This window comes from Lethenteron reissneri, chromosome 25, assembly GCF_015708825.2.
Source record: "Lethenteron reissneri isolate LAM-NWPU_2019-01 chromosome 25, ASM1570882v1, whole genome shotgun sequence".
Classification (NCBI taxonomy): Eukaryota; Metazoa; Chordata; class Hyperoartia; order Petromyzontiformes; family Petromyzontidae; genus Lethenteron; species Lethenteron reissneri.
Genome location: NC_083803.1, coordinates 16,824,123 through 16,835,422, shown reverse-complemented (window position 1 = coordinate 16,835,422; position 11,300 = coordinate 16,824,123). Strand labels below are relative to the sequence as shown.

The 11,300-nt window shown below is 45.3% G+C and overlaps 1 protein-coding gene across 4 annotated transcripts in view; it reads left to right on the top strand.

The window, feature by feature from the left end:
• Positions 1–237: 237 nt before the first annotated feature.
• Positions 238–11,300, top strand: part of WDPCP (WD repeat containing planar cell polarity effector) — a 35,717-nt gene continuing 24,654 nt past the window's right edge. The window contains exons 1-4 of one of the 4 annotated variants that reach the window (XM_061559548.1): positions 244–395; positions 3,471–3,596; positions 9,392–9,461; positions 11,185–11,229. In XM_061559548.1, coding sequence (XP_061415532.1) covers positions 9,401–9,461; positions 11,185–11,229 — 106 coding nt within the window. In that variant the 5' untranslated portion in view covers positions 244–395; positions 3,471–3,596; positions 9,392–9,400. Of the gene's footprint in view, positions 396–3,470; positions 3,597–5,366; positions 5,393–9,391; positions 9,462–11,184; positions 11,230–11,300 lie in introns of those variants that run through there. The other 3 variants (XM_061559547.1, XM_061559545.1, XM_061559546.1) reach the window with 3 other exon arrangements.

Genomic DNA, 11,300 nt, shown 5'->3' with positions numbered 1-11,300 from the left:
CCCCGTGGAGAGTTCACGCCTACCTTGTGACGTCACTCACAGATCCCTCTTCGCGATTGGTCGACCAGCTTCAAAACCACGCCTCTTTCTGGGCGGCTTAACCCAATCAGCGAGCTCTGCGTCCCGACCGTGCGTCAACAGACCACTGCGGAGTCGATCCCAAAAGAATCGAACCTTACCAGGCTATCGATTCCGAGCTGTATTGATTTGAACGGTGCGGATCGATCGTGGGTGTAATCATTAGAAATTCCGGATCGATTCCTCGGGCCGAACTTGATGGCGTCCGTTGGCAACCGCGAGCTCGTCCGCGTTGTAATGAACCCCGCGTGAGGCGAGCGGCAACTTCGCAAGTCCCCTCCACACCTCGGCTGTCGGTGTCGCTGCGAGCGATCGAGGTAGGGCCGTGGGTCACCTCGCCCATGCGACAACTCGGACTCGTTGACGGCCTCGATGTTGTTACTCGCGCAGCGGAGGGGAGCCGCTTGTGCCCCCCAGTGTTTACATTTGACGCCCGCTCACACTGAACGGCCACCCCACCGGTCTGTTCGCTGCGTCGTCGATTAAACCATTGGACATGACAGCGTTGCTTTTGTTTAGATTTAAAGCTTTCGTGACTGAGGTAACGTTACTCGGTGGTCTTAACGTCGCTTGCCTGTGTGCGTAGAGCGCGTTACTTTGATTTAAATTTTCTTGACTTGTCACTTGTTTTACGAATGTTAGGGGCCGTCCATAAATGACATCACGCGGTTTTGGATGATTTTTGACCCCCCCCCCTTCGTCACACGGCGTCACAAAATCAGACCCCCCCCCTCCCTCATATGACGTCACAAAGCTCTGCCCCCCCCCCCCCCCCAATTTTTTTAAAACATGCGTCAAATCTCTTTAAACTATTGTCATTGTAGTGTGTATTTAATGTGGCACTGCACTCTGATGTTGTAGGAGAAAACATTTATTATAAAGGCGGCGTTGGAAAGCTGAAATTTAGCATAAAATTCACTTTAAAATATTCAACGTCTAACTAAAACTGCAGATGTTTAGAATATTATATTGAAATTCTCTTATAAAATATTAAAAGTAATTCTAACAATAAAAAATACTTGAAACTTTGTAATAGAACGAAGCAAAATGGAGAGTACAATTATAACAACCACATATTCATTCCACAGAATGAAAAGCCCTGGTAGAATTCTGAAAATCTAAATGTTTAATAACAATCATTCAAAACATTTACTAAATGTAAGCTTCTAAATTCTCCCGTGGAGAACCAAAATGCTCCTTCATGGAATAAATAAAAGGTGACCTTAGTAAATTTAAATAATCAAATAGTTAATAATGAAAATTAATCAAAATTAGTGTTATAACAATTATATTGAATTAAGTAAGAACGTGTTGTTTATATTTAAAGTTGCACATTTTGACGTGACGTCACATTTCTCAAACCCCCCTCGTCACACATCGTCACAAATGTCTGACCCCCCCTTAGGTGCGTGACGTCATTTATGGACGGGAGATGATGAAGGGTGTTGTGTCGTCATAAATAGAGTGGCGTCTAATAATAGACCTGTGTGTGTTTCAACATAAACATCAAGCACAAGCAGCTCATTGAGGTCGACTTGATCATCGGGGATCCCTCCCGTGGTATTCACACGTGTGTGTGTTTACCCGGTTACGTATTTAGGAGGCGATGAGGGCTCATTGAGGTACATTTGCACGCGATCACTGTATACGTTAAGGGGGACACGGATTAGTGGACATAAGCTATTTGAATGCTCGAGTGACGGCCTATTAGGTAGCGGTAATAAACCCATAATACCTAGCCAAACACTATGAGAGTTAAACTACTCCTTTGTGTGAGGACACTCTGGGACAAAGCTGCATTGATCAAACATTAAATGTGACTAACATTTGTATAACCAATGGCTGACACCATTTATTCCCACCCCAAGTAGTCTGAGCGTCCGTTTAATTCACATCGAAAAGTTGCAGAGCCGTGAGCGCGCACATGTTACGTGCGTACACAGCGGCCAGGGAAGCACCTCTTGCGTGTGCCCAACGCACCAAGAGCGTGGCGTGTAACTCCACGCGGTTGGGTTGCATCCTTCCTGGCAGTTTGTGCTGACGCTGCTGGTGTAATGAGGTTGTAATGAACGTAATCTATCCGTGGCGATAAGAGCGTGGCGTGTTGTGTTTCTGGCAAACAATAGCGAGCGAGTTGCCCAGGAACTGCAAGTAATGTAATTGGGCGGTTCCGTTTCATGCTCGTCGTCTGCACTCTGAAACTTTAATGCCGTGAGGTCGTTGCTATGTAGATACGCCTACGGGCAGCAGAGTTTAGGTCTGATCTTGCCTCGAAAAGCTGCACGGAGTTGAATCGAACGTGTCGAGTTTTAAAACTATATCAGGATTCAAGGCAATTAATTAACAGGTAAAGTAATTCAGACTCGACTTGTGAAATTATTTATTGTTAAAGCTGCACTGAACGAGGAAATCATGTCATTCAAAATGTGTTTAAAAATAAAATCTCATATTCTCATGTAACAATTTTTACTGTCTGTGTCAGTAGAGAAATATTTAATTAGCATTATGTGAATGTGTTCACTGATCTAAAACCTACCGATTGGTGGCTAGCGAACAGTGTCATCGTGGAAAGTATACTCTCCTATGAACCCGGAGGCCAGAGTTCATTCCTGGCCATGGCTAACATCAGTGGCAAGCGATGTCTCAACTAGTCCTGGGCTTCACCTCTTCACGAGCTCGCACAGACCAACTTGATGAAATATGGTTGCTGATGTTAAGAGGTTCAATGTGTACTGTCGCCCCACCTGGTTCGTATCGTGTTCACTTCCGTACCCTGTATCGTGTTTGTGTTGTATCTCTGTGGTGTTCCTGTACCATTTTAGATGTTAAAGTTGTTCACATTGTTCAGCTTGTTGAAGTTGCAATATGCATGAATGACGCTCTGCGGTCAAAAAAAGGTTTGTTGCACCAACCAGAGTGTCCACGTTCCACTGTATTGTAGAATGCTTTCTGCAAGGTTAGACCGGTGTCATGACAGATCTGACCAACTCATGAGTCCTCTGGACAGCCGTCTCGATGGTGCTGTGATGGAGACAGTGGAGGTCCACTCTTTACCTGGATGGATAAAAGTAGTCCTCCATTCTTGCAATGTTGCCACACAGATGGATGTTTATTAAGCAGATGATGTTGTCCATCATAACAGGAAGACCAGTCCTCCTTGACTAGACGTCAGTATTGCGACAAAAGTCAAACCAGATTTGAAGTTTTCGTGACTGCAAGGATCCATACTCTTTGGTTCTTTCGGTAAAGTCACATAGGTGAAAAAATATAATAAAAAATAATAAAAATAAGAATTAAATTAAAATAGATTTATTTTTATTAGAAATTTTTGTTGAATAATTATTTATTTATTTTCCCATTCTATTTTTTCACCTACATGACTTTACCGAAAGAACCAAAGAGTATAAAAGTCAAACCATCTGGTGCCAAGGAGCTGTCACTCGCACCGCATGTGACAGGAAGGCCTGCAGCCTGTTTAAGTCTGACTGCAGGAGAAGTCCACATCTCAGCGACAATCAGTAAGACTGGCATCACGGCATCACGCAAGCCTTGTTCATTTACATCTCGGTCGACGTGATGAAGCGACGTTGAGGCCAGATATTGTGGATAGACTGCATAATGGATGCAGCCAGGCCGATCCTTTGGAGGATGTCAGGCTTGCAGTGGCCACCCAATGACTGCTTGCTTCTTTTGACAAAAATATATTAAATTTAACCACATCCTGATTTATAAAAAAAAAAAATAGACCTCTTAATCCATCATATTATTTTGATTGGACCAGAAATGTGTGGCTTAAAACAAAGTCATGAATGTGGTGGGAGAAACATTTTTTGTATACCTTGTTTTAAAGTGATTTGGACCAGCCCCTGGGAATTATTGCGCAAACACGAGAATTTAATCCGCTGCTTTTATATAATTATTTCTTTGAATACAATGTTCCCATTTTAAATCACTGCCAAAGTGCACGGCCAACCCACGCAGCGAGCACGTGCCTCCTCCCTTCCATTTTCCTCGCTCGGCACCCAGGCCCTATTGGCGTAGGCCACGGTGATCATACGTTTTCCTGCCCCTGCATCGCCCATTGGCCACACACACACATTGCATTGCCGCTCTATTTCTTGCTCACTTTTCCAGTTATAGGACTCCGGTGTCAATTTCTGCCTTGAATGCAGAAATGTGAAACTGCACAATTGTACCCTTGTCCTTGGCCAATGGGAATTACCGCTTTTGCACAATGTCACTTAATTGTGGTATGTTTTGGGTTAGATCGCGTAAATATCCATAACTTTTACAATCTGAGTATGACGTTTCGCCAGTAATACATGGAAATGCTGTGGATTTGCTCTCCAACACACCGGTCTGCTGTATTAGTAACGAATTGGCATGTTCTGTTTATGTGACAAACCTTACTAAATGGCTATGTCGGGTGGTGACGGGTTTAACGAGACATTTATATTTATGTGATCTAACCCAAAAAAAAAACTGTATTATGGATGATATTGGTCGCGAAAGCCTACGTGTTAAACTTATTTCCGACCATATGGTGCAGTCCAGAGCCTAGTAAGGATGCTGCTGTGGTGTCATTGTTAGGACACAACTTCTAGAAGACGCTGGTTCGGTCTCCCAGCATGGCAGTTAAAACAATCGGAAAGTGTATTTCAATCCTCCAGCCTCTGTCCATCCAGTAGTGTAGATTGGTACACCACAGGCAAATCAGCAGGGTGCGTGTCGCCTGGTATAGTGCAGGCACTCCAGCCTCTTCCAAGATGTCTGGCCAGTTTGGAAAAGTGGGCAAAGATACCCTCTAATGAGGTCCTCTAGAGCTCCGTCTGGTGGGAGGCCCTTCTCCCAGCAGTGTCCTGAACAAGCAATTGCAGGGCTGCACCTTCATCTTTGATACAGCGTAGTACCCGAACGTGCCAGCGTGTGGCACTGTTGCGCTGACAAATTCAGCCCTTGCCCACAACAGATTATCCTTCGCCACTGAAACTGAGCCTCAAACCATTACAATTATCGCAAATCCCTCGAAATGAAATAAACACAACGGAAAATGACGGCTTTGCGTGCGGTGACCGTACGTGTACTTCACGAAGGCTCTTACTACAACTACATAAGTGAAACAGCGTGGAGGCAGTGTGGGATTTCCCACATGCTCTCATTGTACGTATTCTGTCCAGCGTGTCATAGTCACACGAGTAAGAGCGGTCGTCATTTCAGTCGCTCGTGTTCAACGTGGACTCCCTGGGAAATCCGAGGTGGCTCCTCCGTGCGTCGCTTGTGGACCAAAAACGTCACGTTACGACGAGCGGTTCACGTAAGTCACACACCTGTGTGAACTGTGGCACGTATGTGTGTACGTTGAACTTCTCTCGCACCGTACGTAGCCAACCGTCCTAATCGGAGGTGCGTGGGAAGGACATAAATGAGCGTGGTGTCACCAGGACAGGCAAAGGGATACAACAATAGCAGAAAAGAGACCTGTGACTTCTGATGAAATGATGAGTCAATTGCACAAGACAAGTTAATATGTTACCCTAGTTTACATTGGCTTTAGACGTTTTATTATGACTGGAGGTGGATGACAACCCATCAGATGAACTTGAGAGTGGGAGTAGGGTTCAATAGAGGAGCCTGGAAGCAGCCAAACCTTTAAGAATTGCAGACAGGTGCCTTTGTTTTCAGATTAAACTTTAGATTTATCGGTACCCAAACATCTTAACCACTGGCGCTTCACATTTGGACAGCTTCTTCTGAAGTCGGTAGTCAATGGGGTCCTTGACCTCATTCAGTATAGCTGAAGTGGAATTCTGTAGGTCAGCGACACAGCATTTGTTGAAGTTTGTTATTCATTAGATGCTTACAGAAAATGAAATTTTTTTTAAAGCGGCCTCATGAGTAACATTTATCAAAATATGAGCATTGTTGTATTGGAAACAAATTTCCATTTCGAAAGAAATTGGATTGCTACATACATCGCCATTATTTAATTATTTCATTCATTGAATAAATATGCAATTTGTGTTCTTTACAATACAATTTCACAAGATATTTAACACAAACAAAAATGTTATTACACATTGAACTCAAGTAATAAATTACATAATGTGCTTTGTGATTGAAAGAGCAATTTTCTATGATGTGGAAGTTGTACTCGTGCAGAACTCTAGTTTAACGCAAAGTGGGTTCATCATAGACAACAACAACAACTTACATCTGTCGTGCATCTCAGAGCACAGACACTGCTGTGTGGCACGGTGCATGCACGGAAGGACCCACATCGTCAAAGTCGGTGCCCAACCCTGCTTTATCTTGGCCGCTCGGAACTGGACGACTTATTCATTCCTCAGTTAACGTTGGGTCAGAAACTTATGGCACGTGCACGTTGTTTAAGAACCAATTATGCGTTTGAGAAAAATATATTATACATGCACCACATGGGCAAAAAGACTGCATTTGTAATTGTAAGTCCATATTTGGACTTCCAACATCGTCAGTTAGCCTGCTGTCTTGGAACGTGCTTTCACAGAAAAAGACGAGTCACATAAAACACATCAAGTGATGTTTTTGTTGTAGGCTGTGCTGTAAACTTGCGTTAGCTAATGAATAAATTGTCAAATGTGTGTAATGCAACAGCCATGCTCTTATCAGACTGCAATTAGGTAGCAACTTTTTTTATGGGTTGAAAATCTAATACCATTTGGTAATTTATTATTGTGGTATTCTCATTTTCTTTGCAAATTAGAATAATTTTGTGATTTTTTTTTATGGCGAGTAGTTTGTGTACATCACCAGACAGCGTGTCACGTTTCTTAAGAAAAATTGAAAGCACTCGCATCTTCTGGGTGACTTATTGCATCCTTGATCTCTGCTTCTCACCCTGAATTACTCTAATTGCGGCACCCTGCTAGGGAGCCCAGTGCTGACCTACGGGTCGGAAGTCGCGGCTGCATGGGTCATGCTGGCGTGCGCGGCCGAAGGGGGGCCCTTGGGCCCCCCCCCCGCCCCCCACTGCTCCACGCTTTTCGGCCGATCAAAGGCCCTGGCGTCTCGCGGCCCCTTGTTGTGAGTTTTTTTTGTTCGTCTCTCGCCCTGCGCTAATTGGCTGGCAGGAAGGGGCCTGAGGGGAGCGTCCCCGGAACGCTTTTGTCGCGGCCGTGCGAGCCCGGGGCTGTGGACGGATATGCGGCTGAAAAGGCACGGGCACTTTAAATCAATAATAATAATAATGAAACGTATAAAATACAAAATTCCTTCATTATGACTCCTGCCCAAAAAAGTGGGCAGAGCCGTGCCCCGTGGCGCGTCGATCTCGCCGTCGGTGCGTGGCATGCATTGTGAACTTTTTATTATATTTTCAGTCAAAGCCGTTTAGATTTCTCCCTCTCTCTGTACTGGACCCCTGCCCGCTTCCAAAAAGTGAGTCTACAATGGCGCAGGAAGGATCTAGTGGGGATGCTTTGTGCCTTGGCATGTTTTGTTGGCTTCTGGCCATTTATAAACTGACTTGGAGGTTAAAATTGTCATGTTTTTATGAAGTGGTGCTTGTGAGAGATTCAGGAAGAGGAAAGTTATTCTTCGCATGTTTCAGAAAATTTGTCCTATTATTTACAGGGTGTATTAAATGAAGGGATATTAGAAAATTAGTGTTACTTGGATATGCCTAAATTATTAATTCACTAACGTTGCTCAGACTTCACAGCTTTGCTGTATTGCAGACTACTTTTTGGGAATGTCACAAATACCGTGCATCATCATAATTATCATCAGACACCAAAAATATTTCCCAAATCATGAGCAAACACAAGATCCAGGTTCGATTTAACACAGTACACACAGTACGTTAAATTCGTGATCTGATCCCATCTGTGAAGGATGTGATCCCTGACATGCAATACTCCGGCGTCTACAAACTAAGCTGTGTCTGTGGCAGTAGTTACGTTTGGGAAACTAAGCAACATGTCTCGGACCGTGTTCGTGAACATAAGGCAGATCTGAAACACAGTAGGACCAATACCTTGGCCGTGGCTGATCATTGTTTTAATGCGGTGGGCTCACTCGAAATTGATTTCTCTAAGACGAAGTTACTTTGCAAACCCACTGGCTATCAACAAAGATTCGTTCATGAAGCCATCCATATATACAGACATAGACACAATTTCAACTGAGAAGATGGGTACAAACTCAGCAATCACTGGAAGGACGTTATCAACCAGTTTAAGTCATAACTGGCTGTAATGTTTCCATTGTAGTCCTGGCAGCCCTTTAATTGGTGGTAGTCCACCACCTGGACCATCAATGCCCACTACTACCATCACCACTAGCAGTGGCCCTTTACTGGTGGAAGCCCACTACCAGTGCCGCCGTGGCCCTCTACGAGTACCATCACCTCTAGCAGCAACCTCCACCGTCAGCTGTGTGAGTGTGTTAGCGAGGTGCAATGATCACTTGGCAGCCCTTTAATTGGTGGAAACCCACCACCAGCGCCGTCGTTGCCCTCTACGAGTACCATCACGTACATTAACATCAGCTGCCCCGCCCATGCTGATGACACTTGGGCTACGCCCATTTCAAACCTTTATAAACAGTTTGCCTTTAGAGGCTATAACCCCCTTTTCCTGATGACGACCGCTTGTGTTGCGATCGAAACGTCGTAGTTTTTGTTAATTGCTTTTAACCTATCTACGTGACTTTACCGAAAGCCCCAAAGAATACGTTCTATCTACTGAAGGAATTAACACACGACTGTTATCACTCACTATACCAATCATTATACGTGAATGTATATTTACTCGAACAATATAAAAATGTTGAAATCAGTCTCCAACTCCGACACATTAAGTATATTACCAAGTCATGAATCTTTAAGGGTCTCCATGCTCTCAAGAGACCTGCACAGAATTATTCTTCATCCGTGGTCCTGATCCAGTGGTGGAAACTATATTCATGTGGCAGGGACCAGTTTATCGTCGAGCCTGAACAGGAGGTGCTCCTTTTACCAAACCCTCACCGGATGACGGTGACGAGGCTGAATTGGTCCTGCTCGAGATTCAAACTCAATCTCTTGTGGTCAGTGGCCTCACCTCTTAATGTGTGCTCACTTAGTAACTGTGTATTTGGGCCCAGAGTCACAGGTCGAGGAAACAGCCGAAACACATTGCTCCATTGGCGGTGACATTCTTTTTCACGCTGTTTCCGAATATTTTGTAAGAATACATTTGCCGGCATGTGGATTGGGCCCATACAGCATGCATCCTGATTTTAATTACAGCAGCCACGTGAAATGGCGCCGCCATGTGCCGCTTGCCTTTTGCAGGGCTCTCGGATGGCGTACTTCCACGCAGAGCTGCGTCTCTGGACGATGAAGAATTCCTTCGCCGTTAAAGGTAATGGAGGAGCAGCACAGCATGACTGGGCCCTGTCGTCTTCAACTGCCAGCTCGGAAAACGGCTGGGTGGTACAAGCAATGTGTCACTGGGACTGCTCTTTGCTACAATACCAGCCAGCCAAGTGCAATCTCTGGCCACGGTTACAAACTCATTTAGCATTTTGCTTGTGAATCTAGTGTGGATCACCAATAGGTGAGCAGCTCAGGGTTAAACTCAAAGTGAAACATTATAGAATGTGAAATGTTTCAATTAGAATGTCGGTTTAATATGTGTGTGTGAGTGGATATGTTTGAGTGTTGGAGTAGCAGTTTAGGGAGTGGTTGTGCAGTGGTTTGTGCATTGTGCTGCAATCCCGGCCACCCAGCCATGGATAAGGTCAACAACAAGTGCCATTCAGACTTGTTCGGACTCCCCCTAGGTCAGCTCATCCTAAATTGATTGCCTTGTCCGATGTGTTTAACATTAGATCTGTGGGGTCAAAGGTGGCCAAATATCCGTGGGGCTTGGCCTCACCTTTCCTTGTATTGCCTGCTGGCTTTAAGCTTACAAACAGCACTTGCCCCAACAGTCTTTTCACACGAGACAATACACCTCTTTGTAAAGTACAGGATGAGCTCCCATTCCATTTTAGCCTCAGTCACCTGATAATTTGCAGGAGTCAGCCATTGTGTGTCAGTCTCTGAGGCAACTTAAATTGTTGACCATGACTGGTCAACAACCTGCTTGTGATCATCTTCATGCCGCCCGGTCCCGGTGGCTCCCGTGCTGAGCTGGGTGAAGGGGGCCCTCTAGGGCCAACTTCCACAACATATTTGTGCGTGTGTGTATGAACTATACATCTCCCAGATTACAGGCATGTGCTTCCATATCTGTCTTCCCTAAACCACCCGCTTGGCCTCAAAGTGCGCAATTTGTTTGTGCAGCTGCCCGTGAAAGGGCTGAGACCATCAGACGCTCGCTGCGCGTAGGAATCTTTCCGGGCGGAGAGGTCCGCACGGACGAGGGTGCTTTTCTCGGCAGTGTGTGTGTGTTACTGTCTGTGTGTGTATATGAATGTGATGAGCGGTGGTGCAACGGTTATCGCTCTGCGCTACGAATCCAAGTTCAACTTTTGCTCGCGGCCACCAACACCAGTGGTGATTATCTGAACCGGTGCTGTTGCCCTAGGTCGACTCAGCCTCAAATGAGTACCTGGTGCAGTGTGTCGCCACTAGGGAGATAAAGACGGCCGGGTATAGTGCTGTCCACCCGACCCCTCGTTTTCGGTTCCGTCCTTCAATGCTCCTAACACCATTTGCCCCAACAGTCTGTGAAGGCTATACAGGGGATCTTTGTCTGTATTAATATATACGCTCTGTACGTTATTCATATTCCCATGGATGTCTGCAAGCCTGGCTTTGCGTTGGCATGACCGGGCGAACCCCCCAGCTGGCTCATTGTCGGTTTTGTTTTGTTGGGGTTTTTCCGTTTTCGATTCCCACAAGGGTGTCCATGTTGCCGGCGCTTTGTTGCACCACCGATTGCCCCGCTCGCATTCCCACGTGCGGTAATTCTCCCGAAATCTATAATTTTAAAAAACGCGGCATTGGACTGCATGGACGCCTGACCACAGCTGCCCGCCATGTAACGTTGAGGTGAACGCCTTGGATTGCAATTTAGATAAACCACTTCAATTTAGCTTGGCGTTTTTTTCTCCTTTCCCCACCTTTTCTCTTGCAAGGTACCGACATCGGCTGTTTCCACTATCACGAGAAGGGCGAGGCAGGTATGCGGATGTCTTTGGGTTTTTTTTAATGTTGTTACCGTGCGGTAACAATTTGTACTTTTTGAAAAGAT